Here is a 27315-nt window from a genome sequence, read left to right on the forward strand (position 1 = left end):
ACATCCATGCCAACATTTTTTTGGTGGAGTCTTTACGGTTTTGTATATATTACATGACTTCACATAGTGATAGTTTCACTTCTTTAGCAACCTGGATACCATTTATTTATTTATTTTTGTTCTCTGATTTGTGCAGCTAGGACTTAATTCCATTACTATGTTGAATAAAAGTAGGAAGAATGGGCATCCTTGTCTTGTTCTTTATGTTAGAGAAAAAGCTTTTAGTTTTTCCCCATTGAGTATGCTGTTAGCTTTTGTTTTTTTATATATGGCCATTATTCTGTTGAGGTGTGTTCCCTTTAACCCCACTTTGTTGAAGGATAACCTTATGATTTTTTTCCTTTATTTTGGTAATGTGTGTCATGTTGATGGATTTGTGGATGTTTGACCATCCATGCGTGCCTGTAATAAATCACACTTGGTTACGGTATATCTTCCTTTTAATGTATTGTTGCGTTAAGTTTGCTAATATTTTCTAGCATCTGTGTTCATCAGGGATATTCTGTCATGTTCTGTTCTTGTAGCATCATTGTCCGGTTTTGGTATGATGGTAATGCTGGCCTTGTAAAATGAGTTAGGAAATGTCCCTCCTCTTCTATTTTTTGGTGGAGTTTGAGAATGGTATTCTATTTTAGGTGATTTGTGGAATTCATCAGTGAAGGTGTTTGGTCCTGGGCTTTATTTGGTGGGTGTGGGGAGGGGGCTTTATTTTTAGGGAGGCTTTTTTTCCTGATTCAGTTTCCTTAGTATTAATTGGTCTGTTCAGATTTCATGTTTTATTTCATCATGATTCACTCTTGATAGACCATTTTTCTAGAGATTCACGCATCTCATCTAGAGTGTCAAATTTGTTTTGACATAATTGTTCATAGTAGTCTCTTAAAATCCTTTGTGTTTCTGTGGTACGAGTTATAATATTTTATCTTTTCTGATTTAATTTATTTGAGTCCTCTGTGTCTTGGTTAGTCTAGTAAAAATTCAGTTTATTTTGTTTGTCTTTTCAAGGAACCAGCTCTTAATTGTATTGATCCTTTCAGATCATATTTCATTTATTTCTGCCCTGATCATGATTATTTTCCTTCCTTCTGCTAACTTGGGTTTCATGTCCTTGTTTTTTTCTAGTTCCTTGAGATGTAAGGTTAGGTTTTTTGTTTCTTTGTTTGAGAAGTTTCTGGATTCTTATTGTAAGTGTTTATCACTATGAATTTCCGTCTGAGTACTGCCTTTCCTGTATCCTTTAAGTTTTGATATGTTGTATTTCCATTTTTACTTGCCTCAAGGTATCCCTTGGTTTCTCTGTTGACTCATTGGTTGTTCAGGAGAGAGTTGTTTAGTCTCCACTTATCTGTGAATTTTCCAGTTTTCTTACTGGTAATTGATTTCTAGCTTCATGCAGGAAAGAAGCTTGATTGGGTTTGGGTCTTCTTAAATTTGCTAGGATTTGTTTTTTTGTCTTAATATATGGTCAGTCCTTGAAAATTGTTCATGTGTACTTGAGAAGTTTTCTTTGTGGATGAAATGTTTGTATATCTCTGCAAAGTCCATCTGGTCTAATGGGGTATTTCAGGACAATGTCAATTTTAAAATGACAACAACTGAGGATTGAACATATTCTAGTGCTCTGTGTTTGTATTTTCCCCTCCCTATTTTATGGTTTTGATGTCAATTCTTGTATCTTTTAATCTTCTGTATGTCTTAAGTAATGATTATAAGTAATTATGGTTTTTTTTTGTACTTTGGTCTTTTATGTTGCATACTGCTTTTGTAAGTGATTAACCCACTATCTTCACAACATTAGGATATTCTGAATTTCACTATATATTTGTTTTTACCAGTGAGATTTATATTTTAATATGTTTTCATGTTACTAATTTGTATTCTTTTGTTTCAACTTAAAGCAATCCCTTTAACATTTCTTGTGAGGCTTTTCCAGTGTTGGTGAATTCTAGCTTTTGTTTGGGAAACTCATTTATTTGTCCTTTGATTCTAAATGAGAACTTTGCTGTGTATTGTTGTCCAGTAAATATTTTTCTTTTCCCATTCTTTGAATATACCATGCCACTGCCTTCTGACTGGAAAAGTTTCTGCTGAAGGATCTGATAATCTTATGAGAGTTCCCTTTTCTGGAACCAGTTGTGGATTTTTTGCTACTTTTAACATTCTCTCCGTGTCTTTAGTTTTTGGCACTGCATCTCATAATGTGTTTCAGTGTGGGTTTTTTGAATTCAACTTCCTTGGAAATTTCTGAGCTTCCTGGATATGGATTTCTTTTTTTCCCCCCAATTTGGGGAAGTTTTCGGCTATTATTTCTCTCAGTGAATTTTCTGCCCCTTTCTTTTTCATCCGCTTTTGTGATTTCTATAATGCAAATGTTGGTCTGCTGTATATTGTCTCAGATGTCTCTTAAGCTGTGTTCACTTTTCCCCCTGCTCTCACTGGGTGAGTTCCACTGTCTGACTGCAGATTACTGATTCATTCTGCCTCATTGTTCTGCTTATTGAATTCCTCTAGTATTTTTCAGTTGTCTTACTGTATTTTCTGTTTGGTACTATGTGGTACTTTCTTCATGTTGAGGTTCTCACCGTGTTCATCCGTTTTCTCCTGAGTTCGATGAGCATCTATATGACTATTATTTTGAACTCCTTATTAGGTAAATCACTTGTCTCCATTCCATTAAGGACTTATTCTTAGGTTTTTTTTCTTGTTCTTTCGTTTTGAACACACATTTCTTTGTGTATTTTTCTTGATTCTCTGTGTTGGTTTGTGTTCATTAGATAAAAGAGCCACCTCTCCTAAGTATTGGAAGAATGGCCTGGTGTAGGTGATGAAGCTTATCATTCGACCCTGACTTAGCTCTTGGTTGCCTGTCAAATTTTCATGGTTGTCTAACCAGCCTCTTTTATTTGTAGTGGCTTTCGGTAGTTGAGGGTGTTCCAAGACCTGTCACTGTCCCAAGGGGAGGATCTCACTCAGCATCTAGATTCAGGCTGATTGGAAGGGAGATCTTCAGACAGTATCTCTTAAAGTATGCAAATATGTCCAGTCCTGTGAGACCGGAAGCAGAAGTGATGCTGGCCACCAGAGCTGGGGAATCTAAAAGTGTTCACTAGGCAGTAGGCGCCCAAGTATGGTGGAGGAGTATACACACTGCTTTCCAGAAGACCCTGGCGAGCTGGAGTGAGGCAGAGGGAGAACGCGGAGAGAAGATACCCTCCAGCTCGAGTGAATCAGAGGGAGAGTGCACTGTTGGTGCTCACTTGCCATTGTCGGATGATAAACCAGCCTTGCGTTAGTAGGATAAATCTCACGGGGTCTTTGGTGTAATCCTCGTAATGTGTTATTCGATAACATTTGCTAGTATTGTGCAGAGTATCTGTGGGTCTGTATTCCAAAGATGTTGCTCTTAGTTGTTTTAGACATTGAACTGTAGTTGTCTTCTCTCATCATGTCTGAGTTTAGTGCCGATGTAATATAAGGCTCAGGTAATTAGGTGGGAGGTGTTCTTTTCTATTGTTTGCAGGAGTGTTTGAATAATCAATATTAATTATCATTTAAACGAGTTTAAAAATTCACCAGTGAAACCATCTGGACCTGGGCTTCTTTTATGGGCAGTTTTAAAATGACTGCAGTGTGTTTACTTCTTACACTTTTTTTCAGATAGCTTATTTCTTCTTGAGTTGTTATATTTTTTCCGATTCTAGGAATTTTTGTATTTCAGCCAAGTTATCAAATTAGTTCAAAACTTTCACTTATATTTTGTTTTTGTAGCGTAGAAAACATTCCAGGTTTGTAATGTGAGTATATTCTATCCCTAGCGTGTGTACCGTCTTTATTCCACAACTTCAGTAATTTATTTTTTTTAGAAACATTTATTTGTTTGTTTTTGAGACAGTGCACATGAGAGTGAGCAGGTGAGGGGCAGAGCGAAAGGCGGACAGAGAATCCCAAGCAGGCTCCACGCTGCCAGCACAGAGCCCAATGCAGGGCTCAATCACGCGAATCATGAGATCATGATCTGAGCCGAAATCAAGAGTTGAATGCTCAACTGATTAAGCCACCCACCCAGGCGCCCCATAACTTCTGTAGTTTGACTCTTATGTCTCTTATTTCCATGTCAGCCTAAATACAGTTTAGTCAGGCTTATTGATATTTTAAAAGAGTCATCTATTGCTTTTCTTTGCTGGTTTATTAATTTTTACTTTTCTCTCATTTCCTATCATTGCTTGCTTTCAATTTGTATTGCTTTTCTCCCCTGTTGTTCTCAGGTGTACAAGGCAGGTTATTGATTGGATCGTTCTCATTTAATATGATATTGTAGGATAAATTGTCTTCTAAGTACTGTTTTATGTTTGTCTCATAAGATTTGGTATATTTTGTATTCTTTTTTACTCAAAAGTGTTTTCAGTTTCCTGAATATTGTTTCCCTCTATTTTATTCAGAAATATGTTATTTAATTTCCACTTGTGAGTTTTCAAAATTCCTTTATATGATTGATTTATAATTTCCTTCCATTTTGGTGTGAGAACCTTTTAAAATGTATTTTTGGGAACCTTTTGTGTGTACTTTTGAAGATTGTGTAATCTGCTCTTATATATATTTGTTAGTCTGGTTACTTCATAGTGTTTTTTTATCTTTCTTTTTTCTCTTATTTGTATTCTATCCCTTGTTTTATCCATTACTTAATGGGGGATATTAAAATCTGTAATTGTTGGGGCGCCTGGGTGGCGCAGTCGGTTAAGCGTCCGAGTTCAGCCAGGTCACGATCTCGCGGTCCGTGAGTTCGAGCCCCGCATCAGGCTCTGGGCTGATGGCTCGGAGCCTGGAGCCTGTTTCCGATTCTGAGTCTCCCTCTGTCTCTGCCCCTCCCCCGTTCATGCTCTGTCTCTCTCTGTCCCAAAAATAAATAAAAAACGTTGAAAAAAAATTTTTTAAATCTGTAATTGTTGATGTGTGTATTTTTGCTTCGAATTCTCTCAGTATTTCTTGAGACTCATCATTAGTAGTGTATAATTGCTTGGATTTTTGTCTCCTTACTGATGGACTGTTTTCATTATGTAATGTCCCACTTCATCTCTAATTATGTATTTTGTGTTAAAGTGGATTTTGTCTGATATTAGTATAGCCTGTCCAACCTGCTTACTGATGCTATTTACTTGATTGATCTTTCTCTGCTTTTAAAATTTTCTACCTATTTGTGCGTTTGAATACAGTGTGTCTTGTAGATACCATGTGTTTGAATTTACATATTTTCTACAAGCTGACAATTACTGCTTTTCAAAAAAAATGGTTTTTTACATTTATTTTTTTTTGATCGAGACAGAGCAAAAGTGGGAGGGGGAAGAGAGACAGAGACAGACACACACACACACACACACACACACACACACACACACACAGAATCTGAAGCAGGCTCCAGGCTCTGAGCTATCAGCACAGAGCCCGACGCAGGGCTCGAACTCACAAACCGTGAGATGATGACCAGAGCCAGAGTCGGACGCCCAACCACCAAGCCACCCAGGTGCCCCTATGCTTTTTGATTGGATTTCTAAATCCATTCCCAATTTTCTGTTATTGGTACGGCTGGATTTACTCCTGCCATATTACGTTTTGACATTTATCTGCCCTAAACAGCCTTATGAACCTGTAGTTCTTTTATATTACTGCCTTCATTTTCATTAAGTGAATATGGTTTAGCATAATATTTTAATTCTACGGTGACCATTTCACTCAATTATTTTCATGATGGTTGTTATTAAAATTTACCTAAGAAATTCACCCTATCACCATACTTCAGGTTTATACTCCCTCATCTACAGTGAATTATAGAAAGGTCATTCATATGTATATCTACTTCTTCTACTCTATTTTTGTGAGGTTCCTTTTGTACATAGTAGATCTGTATATGTTTAAATTCCAGCAATACATTGTTGAATTACTACTTTATATAATTGGATGTCTTAAAAAGAAACTGAGAGAAGAAAGGATAGCAAATATCTCTTTGTGGAGTTCATTATATTAACTTTCTTATTCACCATTTCTGCTTCATTTGCTACTGTGGATTCTGGTTACCATCCATGGTCATTTTCTCACCCCAGTTTACCTTTGTTTTTCTTCCTCATTTTGCCTTATTGTCAAATACATTTATTTCTACGGTTACAGACCCAACAGTATAGTTATATACATAAAGATTGTTGCATGGCCTTGGCCAAATGGTTGGAAGAAATACTTCTTTATCCGTCTTTTAAAATAGTTATTTTTACCTACAATCTTTGTGGATTTGAAGTAATGACTGGGAATTTATGGGTTAATTTATATCGCCTTCAGTTTTGAAAGCAGTGCTGTTATTTTGGTTGAGTGTTTTGGGGTTTTTTGTTTTGTTTTGTTTTGTTTTTGTTTGTTTTATTCCCCCAACACACTCTGTCATCCCAACTCCTGGATTCTGTGTTTCTGATGAGAAGTCAGGTGGTCATGTTACTGGAGTTCCCTTGTATGTGATGAGTTGTAGTTCTCTTGAGACTTAAGAAATTTTTTTTCCTCTTTGCTTTTTAATATTTTTAGTGATGCCTCTTGACGTGGATCTGTTTATCCCACGTGGTGTTCGTCTATCATTTTGTGTTTGAATATTTTTTTTCTCTAAATTTGCAAGATTTCACCATAACTTTGTTGAATAATTTTTCTGCCCCTTACCCTTTCTTCTCTTCTTTTGATATTCCCATTATAAGTATGTTGGTGCAGATAATGGTATCTTTCATATATTTGAGGCTTTGATCAGTTTTCTTCATTCTTATTTCTTTCTAGTGTTTAGATTGTATTATAAGTTTACTAATTCTTTCCTCTATAACATTCAGTCAACTGTTGAGCCCATCTAAGGAATTTACAGTGTAGTTACTGTAAATTGTCAAATTTAGAATTTTCACTTAATTCTTTTCCTTTTTTTTATATTTTCTGTTTTACAGGGTATCGACACTACCTTCCTTTATCCCGTACATGTGGTTCCCTTTGTTTTTAGTTTATTTTTGAGAGAGAGAGAAAGAGAGAGACAGAACATGAGCAGGGGAGGAGCAGAGAGGGAGAGACAGAATGCGAAGCAGGTTTCTGGCTCTAAGTCAGCATAGAGCCCCCTGCGGGGCTCGAACTCACAAGCCGTGAGATCATGACCTGAGCCGAAGTCGGACACTCAATGGACTAAGCCACCCAGGCGCCCCAGTGTGGTTCCCTGTTGAACATGTTTATAATAGCTGCTTGGAGGTCGGCTAAATCCAGTATCCAGACCCTCTCAAGGACAGTTTGTTGCCTATTGTTTCTCCCACGTATGTGAAATTTTCCCGTTTGTCTTGTGAACCTGTAATTTTGGACGAAAGCATATTTTAGATATTTTGTACCGAGTCTGAAAGGGCTTCTTGTTATTTTTGCTTGCTTATGTATTTGTTAAGTGACTTGACTGTATTATTTGACTGAAGTCTTTTCCTCTTGCAGTGTACTGTTGGCTGACGTCTCTTGTCAGAGGGCTCTGCCTTGGGCAGTGCACATGGTTCGTAGAATGGCAGTCGTGTTGAGAGGGTGCTCTTTGAGTGTGTCTATGATGATTAATTCTGGGTGTCAACCCGAGTGGCCTCAGGGATGGCCAGACTGGTAAAAGTGTGTCTTGGGGGGTGTTTCTGGAAGCAGCATTTGACTCAGTAGACTGAGTAAAGAGATCCACCCTCACCATTATGGTCAGATATCCTCTAATTCGTGGAGGATGGAATGGAACAAAAGGCAAAGAAGGACAAATTCTCTTTCTCTTTTTGCCGGGACGTCCATCCTCTCTGGACAGAATCAGTGCTCCTGGTTGTGGGGCCTTCAGGCTCTGGGACTTACACCACCAACCCTCTAGTTGGCAGGCCTTTCATCTTTGCTGGGAGTTACACCATCACCTCCCCTAGTTCTCAGGCCTTTTGAAATACAGTTGGCTTTCCTGGTTCTCCAGCTTTCAGACAGCAGACTGTGGGACTTCTTGGCCTCTGTAAGTGCAAAAGCCGGGTCCTTTAATAAACCTCTTCCTTTGTCTGTGTCGCTCTCACACGTACATATAGTACCTGGCTCTGTTTCTCTGGAGAACGCTGATTAACAGTCTCTTTCACTGATCTCTGTGTTAACCTCCCTGCCTCTAATGGTGTCACATTCTGCCCTTAGCCTCTACTCATTGTTGGCTCTTCGCTCAATGTTTCCACCGTTGTCCTGAGTCACACATTCTATAGTTTGGTCCAGTTAAGTGTGAGTCCTTTCAGAGAGTAGTGTGTGAGGCGACTCTTTGGTACTGCCCTTCATGCCACCATTTTTGAGATCATCTCCTGGAAAACACAGTTGGAGGAAATCATTAGAATATCTTCATCTACTATAAGTGTATTTGTGTGAATGGTTCTGGTGGATCGGAACAAATGCAATAGCCTGGGATGCCTCTTCTTTGTCTCTTTGCCTTGTTCCTTCTGGTGTAATGTCTGTTGTGTTCCAGAGCTGCACACGCCACCAGCTGAGTTTGCCAGGAGCCCCCAAAGAACCAGGTTTTTTTTAAAATTAATTTCTCTTTTTGTTTGTTTCTTTTTGAGATAGAGTTCACGCGTGAGCAGGGAGGTGCAGAACGAGAGGGAGACACAGAATCTGAGGCAGGCTCCAGGCTCTGAGCTGTCAGCACAGAGTCCGACCCAGGGCTTGAAACAGCCCTGACATCATGACCTGAGTTGAAGTCAGACGCTTAATCTACTGGGCCACCCAGTTGCCCCCCAAATTACCAGCTTTTTGAGTTAACGCTTGTACAACTGTTTTTCTGTTTCTGTTTTATTAACAGAAGGGATCATGAGGGACCTGGGAAAACTGACCTGGAATGACTCACTCTAAGGCATCCTTTAGTAAATCTACTGGAGCTTAAAGATGAAGAAAAACTTTTATCTATATTATTTATTTCCTTTAAAAAAATTTTTTTTACATTTATTTAATTTTGAGAGGGAGAGACAGAGCACAAGTCGGGGAGGGGCAGAGAGACAGAGGGAGACTCAGAATCTGAAGCTGAGACGTCAGCACAGAGCCAGGTGCGGGTCTCAAACTCACAAACCGTGACATCGTGACTTGAACCGATGTCAGACACTTAACCGACGGAGCCACCCAGGCGCCCCTGTATTATTATTTTTTTTTAATTTATTTATTTTGAGAGAGAGAGAGAGAGAGAAGAGTGTACGCGCACTCATGAGCAGGGAAGGGGCTAGAGTGCAGAGAGCTTGAACTCACAGACCAAACCGTGACATCATCAAGTGTCAAAACAACTTAACCACTTGAGCTCCCTTATCTGTATTATTTTAAGTTTAGTTTTTTATTTCTCTGTTTTTATCTTCATTATTTCCCTCTTTGTGCTTTAACTTCTTTCTCTTACATTATTGTTGCCTTTTTCTAGTTTTTTTTTGAGTCACGGATTTGCTTCTTTTTCATTCCTTTTCACTGATGCAAGACATTTAATGCTATGAAATCTCTGATCAGTACGAGTATCCCACATAGACTCATAAGTAATATTTTCAGTAGTTTTTTTGGTTTAGAAATTCAGCTTTGTGTTTCCTTTTTCAACAAAGAGCAGTTTACTAGACAGTTGTTTGGTTTTGAGGTCCTGATGGAAGAAGTTTGTTCTTCCCGAGTAAGTTCTAGTTTTAGTGCATTGTTTCCTGAGCATGTTACCTTTATCAGGTTTTTTTTAAAATGTTTTTTGTACCCTAGAGTCGTAAGTGTATTTTGTATTAACGTTTTAATATTCGAAAATTGTATATGGGTCATAATACATGTCTTCCTGATTGTTGTCGTTGGGTCTCTACATTCCAACATCGTACTCTCTGATCTTTCTTAATACTCTTTTTATCAGTGTGTTTGTTTCATGAATGTTGTTTGGTGTTTTGATACTCCTTACTGTTACTTGTACATTCAAAGTTGTGGATGTTAGCCTTGTGCTTTGTTTTTTGTCCTTCCTGATAACTAGATTTTATCTGTTTCCTTATTGTTTCTCTTTGCCTGGAACAATATTGACCATTCCTTTGTTTTTAGATTTTTGAGTCATTTTCTGTCAGTGTGTTTCCCCTTTGCAGCAGAGATTTGGGATTTGTTTGTGACTCCGTTTTAAGTCATTTTATTAAGTGGTGAGTTAAGCCCATTCACATTTACTACCAGGATTTCTGTCTGGTCTCATATCTGTCATTTTGTTACATTTCATGAGTATCATATTCACTAAATCATTCTGTTTCGTCACTCCTTTTGTTCATTTTGAAGGAGTCCATTAGAAACTTGAGATGTTTTTGTTCTAGTGGTTACTTTTACAGTAATGTCTTTTATACTGGCTTTAGTTGCTCATATCCTTATATAACCTTCCATTTGGTTTTCAGCTTTTAGTGACCTTTAGAGTGTTTAGTGACCTTCTTTAGACTATTCCATAGTCTACTTAGCTTACTGTTATTTCTTCTTAGCTTACTGTTATTTCTTAGCTTACTGTTATTTCTTCTCCTTTTTCCTTTATCCAGTAGTCTTTTTACGTGCATTATTTCTGCTTCACTGGTATATATAGCATTTATACATTACTCTGGTATTCTTATTCTCAACTTTCTTTTGGTCTTAGTCCTACACTGCTCAGCTTTTCTACCAGTGTTTCCTATCAAATACTGGTTGCTTGAAGTTTGTCCTCTTCTAGAAGGTTCCGTGATTACATTATTACCTGATTTCTTGAATATCTAATATGATTGACCTCTTCCGGGAGCCTGGATACTTTTAAAGGATGACGTGGCTGGATATACAACCCTTGACTTCTACTTGGTTATTTGTTGAAAAGGTTGCTGCACTGACCTCACTTTGTTTATTGGTGACAGAGTCTCTTGCCCAATCTACATGTTTGTTTGCTTATTGAGACTTGATCTTTCTGTCCAGAGGAGACTTCTTCACTTTTAAGGTTTACAGTTTCATTAAAGCATGTCTTAGGAAGGACTGTTTCAGGTCAGCTTTCCTGATGGAAAAGGAAAGTTCATGGTGGTCCTTAAAATATGCGGGCAAGATCTCTTTTTATTTCTGAGCAATTTTCTTAGATAATGGTTTTTAATACTGTATTTATTCCATTGTTTTCTTTTTCTCTTTAGAGACTACAATCACACATATAATTTTAATTTAAAACATGTACTTTATTATTTTGTAGATCACCTGCTTTATTCAGAACTTTCTCTGTGATCCAGTTTTCTTTCTTTGGTTTTATTGTCATTCTTTTTTCTGCTCTATTGTCATGTCTTTTTTCCATGCTGTTTATTAAAATTTCATTCAAGTCTCTTTTCTCTTCATGCTTCCTACGAGTTGGCCTGAACCGCTCTAACAAAACACCACAGAGTGGGTGGCCTATGTAGCAGAAATTTATTTTTTACTCATCTGGAGGTTGTAAGGCAGGATGAAGGTGCCTTCAGGGTGCCTTCTGGTGAGTCCTCTCTCTACAGTTTGTGGCTCTCTCCTCACATGGCTTTTTTTCTGTGCGCACAGGGAGAGCAGGCAAGTGCTGGTGTCTCTTCGGCTTCTGATCAGGAGGTCATTCCTATCCGATAAGTGCTACACCCTAATGACGTAATTCAAACCTTAATTAACCTCCTTAAAGGCTGTGTCTCCGGATGCAGTGGCATTGGGGATTAGGGCTTCAGCATACGAGTTTGGGAAGGGGACAGTTGAGCTCATAACCAGGTTCTTACAATTTGAGTCATATTCTAAGATCACTCTGGCCTTTTTACAATTGAATTCTTCACCCGATCAGCCCTTGCCTCCGTAGTTCCCATTAATACTCCAAGTCCCTTGTGTCGGAGTTCTCGGTGGTCTGAGCTGTCATCTGTCAGAACGAAGATGTCTGCTCCATATTTTCCCTCTCACGGTGGGACTTCTCCTTTGAGGGAGTGATTTTATTTGCATTTAATTATCTATACGTTCTAGGGGCACCTGGGTGGTTCAGTCCGTTGAGCGTCTGACTTCAGCTCAGGTCAGGATCTTAACGGTTCGTGAGTTGGAGTCCCATGTCGTGCTCTGTGCTACAAGCTTGGAGCCTGGAGCCTACTTCAGATTCTGTGTATCCCTCTCTCTCTGTCCCTTCCTCGCTCACACTCTGTTTCCCTGTCTCTCTCTCTCTCAAAAATAAGTAAGTAGTTAAAACAAAGGACTTTAATTATCTCTAAGTTCTCTGTCTCTTCCTCTACGTGTAGTTGCCACGGGCTCAAGCTCTTTCTATAGATGTGAGCTCTTTTATCAGTTTCTTCTGTATTAAATGTTTATTTCCTCAGTGGTGGTTTGAAGTCAGTAGTATTTTGTATTTCCCAGTTATGCTGAAGTCACGGGTTGTTGATTGGTTATTTTATTTGCTCTCCTTATGTTGATCCTTCGAAGTATTTGGAGGATAGATGGAGACGTTCCGAATTTAGTAGCTGCCGTTACTCCTCAGACGTTGGAATGCAGATGTATGCTTATAGTAATTTCCTCTCCTTTCTTCCACCATGGCAGGCCTTTGGTTTCTTGTTTCCATTTTCGTATTTTCATGTCCAACAGAAGAAATCGAAAAAATAAGTACTTATAGTTATTTTCTTCCTTGGAGACTAGACAAGAAATCAAAATCCGCTAAAACATAGGACGTTTGTATATACGTTGAATTCCAGAAGAAATGTGTTAGTATTTATGTGTACGGTTAATTTTTCCTATCTTTAGAAGTCTGGGAAACTGATCACAAGAAAGGAAGGAGCCGAGAAAACCAGCATAAACCTGTGAGGGAAGTTGCATTCATCAGTAAGAAAACGCCGACCAAGGAACGAGGTAATGTAATAGGAAAGCCATTTAACCTGGACACAAATTCGTTTCCTTCCAGAGAAAGCCTCTGTCAGTGTGACTCATATGGAGTGAGTTTCAGCTGTATTTCTGAATTGTGTATCAATAAGAAAAGACGTTTGGGAAAAAAGACTGGTGAATTTAGTGCCTATGGAAAATTGCTACTCAGTATTAAACACGAGAAAACTCCTACTAGCGAGACAAGTGAATTTTTTAAACATGGAGAAACTTTCAGTCAGGTTGAGGACTCTGTTGATAGTGAGAAGATTCAAAGTGCAGAGCAAAATTTTGAATATTACATGTATCAAGAAACCTTCCCCGAAAAGGCAACATTGAGTACGTACAAGAGAGAGATCACTGAAGAGAATCACTCTGAATGTATTGAATATGGGAGAACCTTCTTTCCTAACTCCTCTTTCCTGTTACATCACATGAATGCCTCCGAAGAGAATCACTGTGGACTGCGTGGTTGTGGGAAATCGTTATGTGTTACGTCTACCCTTTTGAAACCTCATGGGGCACGTATGAAACCCTCGGAGTGTAGTGAGAGTGGGGATCATTTCCGGGGGGATTTATGCCTTCCACAACTTCAAACAAATCATAAAGGAGAGAAACACTTTGAATGCAATGAATGTGGGAAAGCGTTTTGGCATAAGTCCCACCTCACTCGACATCAGAGGATACACACGGGAGAGAAACGCTTTCAGTGTGATGAATGTGGAAAAACTTTCTGGGAGAAGTCAGACCTCACGAAACATCAGAGATCACACACGGGGGAGAAGCCCTATGTGTGCAACGAATGTGGTAAAGCCTTCAGCCACAAGTCAGCCCTCACGATACACCAGAGAATACATACAGGGGAGAAACCCTATCAGTGTAGCACATGTGGGAAAACTTTTTACCAGAAGACAGACCTCACCAAACACCAAAGAACACACTTAGGGCTGAAACCCTATGAATGCTCTGAATGTGGGAAATCCTTTTGGATCAATTCACACCTTATCCTGCATCAGAGAACTCATACAGGGGAGAAACCATTTGAATGTCCTGACTGTGGGAAATCTTTCTGTCGGAAGGCATATCTTACACAACATCAGAAAACCCACATAAAGGATAAGCCCTACAAATGTAATGCATGCGGGAAAAGTTTCTACCACAAGTCAGTACTCACCAGGCATCAGAAAATTCATACAGAGTTAAAACCTTATGAATGTTGTGAATATGGGAAAATGTGTTTGAAGTCTGACCACATGGTGCATCAGAGAATTCACACAGGGGAGAAACCCTTTGTGTGTCCTGAATGTGGGAAATCCTTCAGCCGTAAATCTACCCTCTCTCAACATCACAGGACACATACAGGGGAGAAACCGTTCGAGTGTCATGAATGTGGAAAAATCTTCTATAATAAATCGTCCCTAAGTAAACATAGTAGGATACACACAGGGGAGAAACCCTACGTATGTAATGAATGTGGGAAAACTTTCTGCCAGAAGTCTCAGCTCACTTATCACCAGAGAATCCACATAGGTGACAAACCTTACGAGTGTAACCAATGTGGAAAGGCTTTCTGTTATAAGTCAGCTCTAATTGTGCACCAGAGAACTCATACAAAAGAAAAGCCCTATAAATGTAATGAATGTGGGAAGTCTTTCTGTGTCAAGTCAGGACTTACTTTACATCAGAGAAAACACACAGGGGAGAAACCCTTCGAATGTAATGAATGTGGAAAATCTTTTGTCCAGAAGTCTAGGCTCACCCAGCACCAGAGAACGCACATAGGAGAGCAACCCTATGAATGTAATGAATGTCGAAGGGCTTTCTGTGATAAATCAGCTCTAAGTGTGCACCAGAGAACTCATACAGAAGAAAAACCCTATAAATGTAATGAATGTGGGAAATCTTTCTATTTGAAGTCAGGACTTCTTATACATCAGAGAAAACACACAGGGGAAAAACCCTACAAATGTAACCAATGTGGGAAATCCTTCATTCATAGATCTTCTCTCACAGTGCATTATAGGGTTCACACAGGGGAGAAATCTTGTCAGTGTAATGAATGTGGGAAAATTTTTTACCGTAAATCAAACCTTGTTAACCATCAGAGGTCACACACAGGCGAAAAGCCCTATGAATGTAACACATGTGGAAAACCCTTCTCTCAGAAGTCAAACCTCATTGTACATCAGAGAACACACACGCAAGAAAAACCTTAGGATTGCAGTGGGTCTTAGGAATGTTGAGGTGTGGTTCAGCAGTCGCTCCGCTTCAGAGAACTCACGTTGTAGAGGAAGCAATGTTGATGTCCTGAATGTTGAATAACTTTCGTCCACAAACTGGCCTTATTTTACCCCGAAGTAGACTGCAACACATAAAGGACAGTCTTGTTAAGGAACATTCTTTTGAATGTCCCTAGCAAATGCGGGCATAGAACCTTGAAGATGTTTTGATTTTGTAAGATTTGTTTTTAGCTAAAATACAAAGTAGGTTATGTTAATTTCTATTAAGGAGAAATCTTTCAATTTGAGACAAAGAGCTTGAAGATTGTCTTTAGAGGTAGTATAATATTGGAAGTTGTGTTTTGGTTTTGATGCCTTATTACTTTAGGCAACATAAGAAGTTGTAATTTTTAGAGGAATATTGTGCAGTGTACAACAAAAAAATGTAAAATGAAACAATAAACTGAAAACAAGTAATTAGTAGTATGTATTAGTAGTAATACGTAACATGCTCACGTGCCCTTCCCTGAGCTTTAGCTAAAGATATCTTACATGACCGTGGTATATTCTAGAGCAGAAATATGGACGATACCCTAATACTCACTTACATTCACACGTCAGTAGTTTTTATATGCACTATGTGTATGTGAAGTTTTATGAAATGTTCTTGCTTATAGTTTAAGTATCAGTTAACACCGGTTACAAAATCAAAAGGGAATCTGTAATCTGTCCTAATTGCATTGGGATTACAAAGCAATCAGGATTTCACCACAGGAAGTTCTGATGTGTTAATAACCATATCATTTCGGCGACCTTAATCTTGGCAGCTCATGTGAATATGAAGCTTATAAAAAGGAGAGATAAATTTAATAATTATGGCAACCCTGGTAAATGATTCTGTGAAGTGTCCCTTAAGTTTACAGGACTCCTGTATCTTCAAATGCTACCTTCTGTAACCTGTGTGTTTCATATTCCTAGTGGAAGTTGATATAATTGGGAATTGAATATAGACACTCCTAGTTCAGCAGTTGTTTCAATATCAGGCACACCTCCCATGTATGTAGCAACCTGGAGGAATGTCTTGAAAGGAAACCCAGAAAGCTAATAGGTAACCATTTAAAATATATAAATCGAAATAACAAAATGGTAAGTGTGTTCTGTGCAGAGGGATATCTAGTCTGTAATCTCATTTTCCCCTTTCAAGCCGTGGGGTTCCTTGAGTGTACATATGTGAATCCTCCAGCCCTCAGCCTCAGTTGTACAAACCCCTGGAAGTAACTGCCCTCTAAGGCAAAGTTCAAAATAGAAGCCACAGACAGACTATATGACACTTAGGGTCGTAAACTAGGCTGTAAATTCAGGGGTCCAGTGTGCCCAGAAACAGATCTGGGCCCTTGGAGATTTTTGATTATATGAGAGGGTAGGTTGAGACTGGAGCAAAGCCAGAGGAAGCTCAGAGTGAGGCTTTTATGGACCGACAGAGGGTAAAGATGATATAATACATTTCAAGCTCTGATTTAAAAATCAGGTTACACACACTAATTATCTTAAATTGCACAGGTAGTCTAAGCTTTCATCTTCGGAAACTAGAAAAAGAAGAGTTAACTAAATCCAAAATGAGCAAAACAAATACTAAGAATTAGAGCAGAAATCAGTGAGATGTTTGAAAAGAGAACCAATAAACCAAAAGGTAGTTATTTGAAAAGGTCAATAAAACTGATAAACCTTCAGCTAGGTTAACTAAGAAAAAGAGTAGATACAAGTCGCCAATATGAGAAGTGAAAGAGAGACATAACAACTGATTACATGGACATTAGAGGACAGTAATGTTACGGACAACTCTGCCCACAAATTTCATAACCTAGATCTATTCCTTGAGAGACACAATCTGCCTAAACTCACAGAAGTATAAATTTGTATAGGCAAATATCTATTAAAGAAACTGAGTTCATCCTTAATCTTCCAAATCAGAAAGTTCAGGCCCAGATGTGTTCACTGGTGACTTCTAGCAAACACTTAAGGAAGCAAGAAATGATACGAGTTCTCTACAACCTCTTCCAAAAAGGAGGAGCAGAAGAAATCCTTCCTAACTCATTCTGTGATGCTTATTATAGTAGCAAAAGCAGGCAGAGACATTATAGGAGAGGAAAGTAACGGGTGCCTGGCTGGCTGAGTCAGTAGAACACGCGACTCTTAATCTCGGGGTCCTGAGTTCGAACCCTAGGTTGGGTGTGATTACTTTAAAAAAATTCTGAAAAGGGAAGCTAGATGCCTGTATGTCTTGGAACATAGATGCTGAGATCCTCAACAAATCACCACCAAGTTGAATCCTACAATATATAATTACGTGCCATGACCATGTGGGATTTATTCCAGGGGTGCTGTGCTGGTTCAACATTTGATAGTCGGGTAGTCTCCTGTCGCATCAAGAGGCAAAAGAAGAAATGATCATATGATCTTATCAATAGGTGCAGAAGAGCCTTTCACAAAACGTTAACCCACATCCACAATAAGAAATCTCAGCAGGCTGGGAGTATGGGGAACATTAACTTGGTACAGAACATCTCCAACAGCCCTACAGCTAACGTTGTACTTTGATGGTGAGAAACTAGATGCTTTCCCAGTGAGAAGAGGAGAGCAAAGAGGTCCCTGTCCCTGCTCTTTCATCCTCCTCCTGGAAGTCCTCGCCGACAGAGCAAGACCAGAGAAGGAGAGAGACTTGGACAGGGAAGGAGGAGAGAAAACTGTGTACAGTCACACATAACATGATTGCCCGTGTAGGGAATTTCCAGGAGTCGACAATAAAACGCACTGACGCAAGTTAACGAGGCTTTAGGATACGGTGATTGGGTGGGTGGTAAAAAGAAATGAGCCGTTCGGTAACAGGAGACATGCAGGAGCCTTTACGTGCATATTGCTGAATGAGACAAGCCAATCCGAAAGGCTTTGCACCTTAACGTTACCAGTTATAGTGCGTTCTGGCAAGGCACGTGGGGAGACAGTAAAAGGATCGGTGGTCGCCAGAGGATTGAGGCAGGGGAGGGAAGGCTGAATAGGTGGATTATGGAGGACTTTTAGGACGGTGGGAGTATGCTGTAGGATATTGTAACGGTAGATGGCGTGCGGATCCTTTGCCAGTGCCCAAAAATGTAACAAAGGGTAAGCCCTGATGTAAACTGTGGTCTTGAGGTAGTACTCCTGTATCAGCATTGACTCATCAGTTGTAACAAATGGACCACACTACTGCAAGATATGAATGATGGGGGGCTGCAGAGGGGTAGGAGTGAAGGGGTGTATAGGAATTTGACTTTCTGCTCCATGTGTCTGTAACTCTACGACTACTCTAAAATGTAAAGTGTGTGAAAGAAATGAACCATCCTGTCTGCCTATAGCAATATACAGGAATCTCCGAGGGTGTTTCTTCAAATTACAAAGTTAGAAACACAGTATTCAGTACCACTTTTCCCATGGTGGGAGGCAGAATGCATTCTCAGAAATCATACGCTGACCATCACTAAAGCCTATTTTCAGCTGTCGCTTCCTGTTGTTATAAGCCGCCTTGTCTTTTCTGCAAGTATCGTAAATTTCTCACCTCTCTTCATAACACCTTGTTTCTGTACTAAGTTTCCCTTGGTCCTGTGTTCCTGCACTACAAATATAATGGCCACTGATGAACATTTGAGCTGTGTCTATAGTCTTCAGAATATTTTTAATTACAGTAACTGTGGTCTGAAGTTAAGGCCTAGTGTCCTAGACTCTTGACATCTGAAACCAACATGGAGTGAACCCTCCGAGCAGGAGGCAGTTAACACAGTGGGCAACACTAAGAGGATGGTCCATCTAAGACGCAGGTCACCACGTAAGACCCAGTTCATCCAGTTGTCATTAAGTGATTGTTGTTGACTAACGAGTTCTGAGATAGGACAAAGGCCACCTGGGACCGAGCTACCGGTTGCTGGCAGACAGCCTCTTGCTGTGGACTCTGCTGCCTGTTTCGGGTGTCACTGTTTCCTCCCCTGGCAACAAGCTCTTGGCCCTAAGAATTGTTAATTGGCTGTACCCCAGGTGCCTGGGCTCCGGGTTCAGTCACTTTGGCTGGTGTCGTGAGACGCTCCGCCTGTGGAGGCAGTGACGACACCGCACTTTAACTGGTGAGCATTTGAGCCCCAGCTACCCAGGGTCGAGGGTCTGGCTGGCACTCTCCGGTTACTGTGTACCGTGTGTTGGCCGTCCCCGGCTGTTCAGGGTAGCCACGCTTACCAGTTTTTGTCATTGTGCCCCAGCGGGGAGGGCATGCAGGTGGCCCTTGGTGAAAGTTTGGAAAGCTGGGCTGCCCTGGCCCCGGGAGCATGAAGCGTGCACGGCCCTCGGTGCGTGATGAGCTGTTGTTCACGTGCGGGCAGTGGCCGTCCCCATCTCTTGCTGCTCCTTCCCCTGCTGCCATTGCACACACGCCTGACGCCCGAGGGTGCCGAGGTGCACACCTGTGGTGTCCTGTGGCCCGGAGGCTGATGAGAAACAAAAGGGGACGTCTTCCAAATTGCCAGAGGAAGGACCTCAACTGCGCTAATGCAGAACCCTCAGCCAGTGAACCTGGGGTTGGCGAGGCACTGGGGTTTTTTTCAGTACACCAAAGGACTAACCTTGGAGTCCTGGGGCTTGATGGCCTTGACCCTTGCCGTGACAGAATGACCTTACTGTTTGTGAACCGTGACCCCAGAGAGATTGACTGGCATTCCCTGGAGGAAGCGGCAGCTGCCTGTGAGGCGGACTGCCGGGCTGTGGTCCTTTCCCTTGTAACCACCCAGGCCCCCGCCACAGGTGTCAGGATGGAGACGAAAACTGAAAGCTGTCACTTCACATGGCTAGAAACCCAAAATACTGTGAGGGAATTTGAAGAGAGAGAAATGAGAGAGAAGAAACCTGCACTGTTGCAAAAAGGCAGCCCTACAGAAGACATTCGGTCAACCGCCGGGTTATGGGCCACGCTTGCTCCTTGCAGCTGTGCTCTGCTGCCTCTGTTGAGAAAAATTCTCATCCTCCTGCTCAGAGGGGAAAGCACTCACCCTGTGCCCCAGCAAAGGGGATCATTGGAATGCAGCGTAAGCCCAGGATCCTTAATCCGTATGAAGCAATGTAACCTTTGCCATAGAGTGGGCTCTTGAGCCCGTAGATCCTCCCTGGAGGCTCTCTGGAGAAGGCAACTTGTACGTGCGATCAGAGTAAATAGAAAAGCCCCTGACGTATATTGAGTGACGACAAAAAGGAAAGAACTGGCAAGAAAGAATGAGGGGTGGGAGGAACTTAGGTACACGAAAAGGAAACAACGAAATGACAGAAATGAAGGTGCACAGATTGCCCCAGCTGGGAGTCCAGACTATACGAAGATAACTTATGCAACAGAAGATCAAAGGGCACTAACTGGCTTTTGTACCTTCGCTAGATCGTTTGTGACATGACTTAAATATCTGCTGAAACGCACCGTTGACAAATTGTCATGACCTTAGCACAAGGCTTGAATTACAGCTGTATTTGGGCCTTCGGCTAAATTTGATCATGTCATTCCCTAAAGTCTTAGAGGAGTTACCGACTACAAAATGGAGTGCGGGTGACTGTTTCCTCACAACTTATATGTTGAACTCCAGTCCTCAGTGTCATGGTCTTTGGAGGTGGGGGGCCTTTGGGATGTGATGAGGTTATGGGGGTAGAGCTCTCATGAATGGGAGTAAAGCCCTCACAAGTGTTGAGCGAACGCCTTTGGCTTTTGCACAAGTGACGACAGAGCAAAAGGACAGCTATCTGTGAACCAGGAGGCAGGCCCTCCCCACGTGCTGATACCGCTGGCCCCTTCATCTGTCTTGGACTCGAGGGCCTCCAGAACTGTGAGAAATAAATTTGTGGTGTTTGTAAGCCACCCGGGCTGTGTTATTTTTTTTTGCCAGTATGAACAACCTGAGACATTCGGATGAGTAGGTATGTTTTCTCTTAATCCACAGAACTATTGCCTGAGTTCTCCGTGGTCACAGCACCCATTGACTTAATTATAGCACATTCCCATGGTAGGTTCCAGTCGAGTGAATATGAACTTTTGGCACTTAGAATTTGGGTTGTCAGAAGGGGACCCCCGTGTACTGTATGTCCCGGTTGAAAGCATGGTAACCACCTGTTCAGAGACGAAGTGATTATCACTGCTGCTTCTCCATTTAGTACTCCAGTTTACTGCGTTCTTAAACCTAGAAATAGTGTTGGCATGTCACAGTGGGTCGCCGCATCCTCAATGCTGTGGCCAATTGTCCAGGACCCAGCACCACTGTTCCTGAAATAACTGCCTTCGTCTAAGCAGCAACCAGTACATATTTTGTTACTATGGGTTTTGCCAGTACATTCTTCCCAGTGCTGTTTTCAGCAGACTCAGCCACAGTTTGCCTTTGCCTCCAAAGGGTCCCGGTACACCTTCAGCAGGCTGCCAATGGGATATGCCAGCAACTCTTTGCCATTGCACATAGTCTTTGCAGGCAATACCTTAATTGCACCCATATATGGTGGAAGAGATTCCAGCATTATTCCTGAAGGCCACAGAACTCACTGCCTTGTTCGCTGTTAATACTTGTAATGGGAGCCCTAAGCCTCCATGTGAGTAGTACACCTGCAGGAGACCTTCGTGTCAGAAGAGCCAAGCCACACAGGGAGGTTTTGCATAGGAGTTCTGTTATATCCAGTCTTTGTCCTCCCAGATAATATATTGTGCATGGTAGCAAGCAAGTCTTCAGATGCCTGTAGCCCACCTCTCAGTGAAACCGGCTTTCCTCAGACATCAAGGAGCAGGGAAAAGTTTTGTCTAGTATACCCTTGCTGCATTCTCCGGTATAAGAAAATGGTGGATGTTTTAGGCCACTCTGGGATGGTTAATATTTCACAACAATAGTATCTGTGTCACCCAGATCACTTGAAATCAGATGATCATCTTTAATCTGTGTGTATCTTTTTTTGTCACCTGAATCATATTTTATATAGATTTCCAGAGGTGTGTGAATGACCGCGATATAGGGCTATAACCCAAAAGCCCTAATACTGCTTGTTCATGTAGGTCAGGCCCTATCTTCAGACAGCTGTTTGAAACATGATTGTTAGTGATGGTGGTAGTGGTGTAGCCTAGGAATCCTCAGCTTGCTTGGATCCGTAGGGTATATGACTCTTTCCTTGTAAGTTGGGCACATAGTTCATTAGGTGTTGATCATATACACAAGGCATGCGAAGGACTGTTTGAAACTGGAAATATATGATGACTATAAATACATGAGCCAGAAGTACTAATCTTGATTATATTCTTGAAATCACAGGTTTTTAAACTGCGTGTTCAGAATGTAAATGTCAGAGTTCAGTCAGAGAAACAGAATCATTAGGAGACATGTAGATACAGATTTGTTACAGGGATTTGACCTTATGCATTGTGGGACCTTGTTAAATAGTCCCTGCCTGGAACACTCTTGTTTTCGCGTCTGATGCTGGAGCTTGAAAGTAACAGGGTGGGAGTGGGGAGCAGTTGAGAAGGGAAGATAGATGTGATGTGGGAAAGCAAGAACAAACTAGAACTCACAAGTAACAGCTGGAACCTACAAGGGTGGACTGAAAGCCATGTTTGTTTCTGTTTCCTCTGACCTTCTCAGTAAAGGACTTGTGCAGAAGCCAGGGTCCTTAAAGCAAAACCTACCTTCCTGGCCCTGGAGTCAGCCCCAGGGAGGAGCCCCTGGAGGCAGCCCAGGCACTGCCTCATACCCATAAGTAAGTCAGTACATCCCCGACATAGGGTGCAAACTTCAACATGGTGGAGGCTTTACTTCTTGTGAAAGAATCTGTTGTAGTGAACCTTAGGTCGAAATGTTCAAGAAATGGAACTTTGGAAAGTGTAGTTTTCCCCAGCCATTGGCACATTACCATGCAACCTCAGTTCACCCTTGTCAAATTGAGCCCATAAAAACCCCTAAACTTAATCTCCAAATAAAACCAAAACAAAGTCATGCTTCCACTTAACGTGATCAACTATCTTGCAGACAACCAAAAACATGCTTATGCTTTTCTCAGGAGAAGGTACGAAGTCTTTCTTGTTTTTGTTGCTTTCTTTCTTTGGATGATGTGTATTTTTCTGATTCATAGTCATCCACTGATACCCTGTAACTTAAATACTGGCATCCTTAAGTTGTAACTTGATTACTATTAACACATACGATGTTAAATGATACAGGGGCGAGAAAGGGAAATAAAAGAAAAAATATTTGGTTAATATTTACATAATTGGTCATTTAAAAATAAAGGAGGGGGCGCCTGGGTGGCTCAGTCAAGTCAGCATTCGACTCGATGTCGCCTCAGGTTTTGATCTCGCAGTCATGGGAGTTGTGCATCAGGCTCACACTGAGCCTGGAGCCTGCTTGGGATTTTCTCTCTCTCCCTTTCTCTCTGCCCCTCCCCAACAAATGCACTCTGTTCCTTAAAATAAATAAACATTAAAAAGTAGTAAAAATATTGGGTGACAGGCATTAAGGAGGGCACTTTGCAAGATGAACACTGGGTGTCACATGTAAGGTAAATCACTGATGCCAAGTCAACTGTATGTTAACTAACTTGAATTTAAATTAAATAACAAAAATAAAAAGTATTCATAACCATACAGTCCTTGTTTCTGCTATTGATCACATGGTTATAGCTGGCATTTATAATGACCCTCTAGTACATACCTACTGTGTTGTCCCTTTGTCTTCTGCAAGCACCCTAGCTTGTCTTGGTTCTTTGGGTTGACCCAAACCTTCACTTCTCTTAATAATAGGACACAAAAGTAATATGGGGCAGCCTAGAGGATCTCTTGCAACCCAGGCATATTCCCCATTACTCCCACTGGGTAGAAGCTAACCAATTTCCCGCTAATAGTAACCAGTCACTCAGCCATTCCAGTAACCCAGCTCCCTGTTGATTCAGTGGCTTATGAGCACCAAAGTGGCTAGCTAGCAGTCTCAGATTCTAGGTCAGTGGAAGTGTTTCATGGTATATTCTTCATCTTGGAATAGGACTTCTAGACCAACAGAACCTAAAGCTGAGGGAATTGGAAGCAAGGAGTTTGCTAGTAGATCTCTAGGAAAATGATAGGGCTATTCTCCCATTTCCACCTCTTTGATCCTGGCTCCATAAATTGTGGCTACGGGAGAAACAGGCCCAAATGTTGGGCACTTATTTAAAGCATATATCACATCTTGGAAGACATTACACAAGCCCAAAAAGGTGTTGACACCTAGCTTGTGCTGCAACTGAGTCTTCAAAAGGCCACTCCATGTTGTATCACCCTGGATGCTTCAAAATGATGGGGAACAGAGTAAGAACACTGATTCCATGGGCATGTGAAATGAGTTTCCTGGTATAAAACAGAGGTGTATGAGATACCATGGTGATGGGTTCAGCGTTCTGTAAATCCACTGATGTTAGTTTTGACAGATGCATTGGAGACGGGGAAGGCAAATCCATGTACAAAGTAAATCTCTTCACCAGTATATACAAAGTATGGTCCCTTTGGTGATGGAAGTGATGTGATATAATCACTCCGGTATCAAGTAGCCCCTGATCCACGCAGGGAATGGTGCCAAGTTAGTTGTTAATTGGTGGTCTCTTCTGTTAGCAGTTTGGAAACTTAATAGTAACTTTTGTCAGATTGGCCTTGGTGAGTAGAAGTCCATGTTGCTGACCCCATGCATGATCTCTTCACTGCTACCAGGAATCTATCTTTGATTCATGAACCCACTTGGCAGTGACAGAAATGGCTGGGGAAAGGGGCTGACTAACAGAAGGAGAGTCTTGTCCACAGAATATGTGCTTCCCTGCACCTAATTATTAAATCCTACTCTGACAAGATTACACTTTGGTGAACATTCACATGGTTAAACAAATGTCTTTACACACTGTGCCAGATTGGAAAAGTCTGTGCACACACTTCTTCTCCAGGACAACTTGTCACAGATTTTCCAATGTACTCCTTCCAAATCCTTGATCATCCAGTCAAACCATTAGCCCATGTGTATGAATCAGTGTAGACCTATAACTATGGCCATCTCTCCTTCCCTACAAAATAAATAACCAGGTGCCCTGCTCAAATTTTTGCCCACTTGGATGATATCCTTTCACCACTGACTTTCAGGACCATCTCAGAATGAGGTTGTAGTTATGCATACCATGCAGAATTATCTAGCTCAAGCCTGAATTCTTTCTTTCTCAGTCATCTGGTCATAGGGAACTCCTTATGAGACTATAGCTGTGAATTGAGGGAAGTATATAGCAGCAGTAGGGGTCATGGGCATACTTGTGTTTTCAGGACCTGCTGGAGATGAATCGTGCATATCCCATTTCATTTCACGATGAAGTGCTACTGTGAACGCCCAAGTGTATGGCTTGATGGATGAGACAACACCTAGTTCTTGATGGGCGGTTCAGGTTGCATGGTAACTTGGTAGCCCATGGTTAGGTGTTCAGTCTCCACTATGACCCATTAGCAGACATGTCAAAAGGGGAATAGATGTTGACAGCGAATAGCATGGCTTTGCTTAAAGAATCCTAAGGGTATATGCTGTGATTCTTGGATAGGTGCCTGCCAAAGGTTCTTAACGGGATCCTCATCCACTGAGACTTCAAGCAACATTAGGCCTTCTGGATAACACAATCCAAATGGCATGGCAGTTTGCTTGGCAGCTTGGATCTATTGCAGAACAGTCACTTCTTCTGGACTCTCTTCAAAATTGGTACCTTTTCTGTTCACTTAGTAGATGGCTTGGAGTAGCAGGCCCAGACGTGGCACATGCTGTAATCCAAGGTGGCCCAATAGCGCTTGTACATCTTCCCTTGTGGTAGAAGGAGTAACTCCTTCTTTACCCTAGAAAGATTATCTTGGCATGCCCTCCAACACTGGACCCTTAGAAATCTTACCATGGTGGCAGCTCCCTGCATTTTTGTGGGATTATAGTTCACCCTCAGGCTCACAGTGACTTGCCAATAGGTCTTGAATATTTTCTCTTTCCTGTACATTAGGTTCAACCAGCATTGTATCATCAAAGTGATGAATCAACAAGACAGGTGGAAGAAAAAGACAATCTAGCAGCCTGTAGCCTGGACTATGATATTGGGCTGAAGAGTTGACAGACCTCTGAGGTTGGACAGTGAAGGTGTATTCCTGGCCTTGGCCAACAGAAAGCAAACTGCTATGATGGTATTTACTAATAAGTATAGTAGAGGGGGATAAAAAGCATTTGCTGCTAAATAGCTTCACACGAGGTGACAAGAGAAGTGTTGCTTTGTTCCGGCAACAAAACTCCATCTAAAAGCTCAGCTACAAACAGAGTTACTACCTGATTAAATTTATGATCATCCACTGTCATTATGTAAGATTAATATACCTTCTGCGCAGGCCAAATAAGTAATTGAATGGAGGCAGAATCACCACTGCTCTATCTTTCCAGGCCTTGAGGCTGACACTAATATCTGCAAACCCTCCAAAAATGCAGTATTGCTTTTGATTTAGTATCTTTGTAGATAGAGATAGTTTTACTGACTTCCATATGGTCTTTATGCCATAATAGCTCTCACTTGAAGGGTCAAGGAACCAGTGTGGGAATTCTGAAAATTTCTGGTGTCTCTATTCCAGTTATGTGTTCCACAGTTGAAGAAAGAACCACCCTTTGGATTTGGGCCCAGTGGGCCCACTGTGAGATAGACCTGAGCTAAAATCCCTCAATCACTTGACCCCCATTAGCTCCTTCTCTGGGTAGTGCACTACAAGCGACTTTTTGGGTCACTAGGCATTAACATCAGCTGAAAGCCAGTGTTTGGGAATCTTGAAAAGTCTGATTCCCCCTACCCACCCGCCCAAATGCCTACTCAGATTGGTAAATGGCTGGATGTTCCTCTGGGGAATGCTGGGAGATAGATTAACAGTATACATTTTTGGCATTACTGGGTTTTTCCTCAAGAAGACCTGGAGACTCCTCTTCTGAAGAGATGCTCTGAGTCTGTAAACTGGCTCAAGGCTGGACGTTAATTGAGAGGGTATGACTCCTTTGGTGATTCAAGTCAGACTTCTGCTCATTACGCCTGCAGGTTTTCCACTTAGATGAAGACTATAGTGGACTTCCCATCTATTTTATTTCTGCTTACACCATGATCAACTAGTAAACACCAAATATCTGCAAGCCAAACTATTATGCTTACTGCTTTGGCTCCACTGTCC

At 41.2% G+C, this 27315-nt stretch overlaps 1 protein-coding gene across 1 annotated transcript in view; it reads left to right on the forward strand.

Annotated features, from left to right (window-relative positions):
• LOC109492846 (zinc finger protein 33B-like) overlaps positions 1-15536 on the forward strand; it is a 34593-nt gene extending 19057 nt beyond the window's left edge. The window contains exon 4 of the mRNA XM_045040950.1: positions 12727-15536. Coding sequence (XP_044896885.1) covers positions 12727-15056 — 2330 coding nt within the window. The 3' untranslated portion in view covers positions 15057-15536. The remainder of the gene's footprint in view (positions 1-12726) is intronic.
• The last annotated feature ends 11779 nt before the right edge of the window (positions 15537-27315 follow it).

This window comes from Felis catus, chromosome D2, assembly GCF_018350175.1.
Source record: "Felis catus isolate Fca126 chromosome D2, F.catus_Fca126_mat1.0, whole genome shotgun sequence".
NCBI lineage: Eukaryota > Metazoa > Chordata > Mammalia > Carnivora > Felidae > Felis > Felis catus.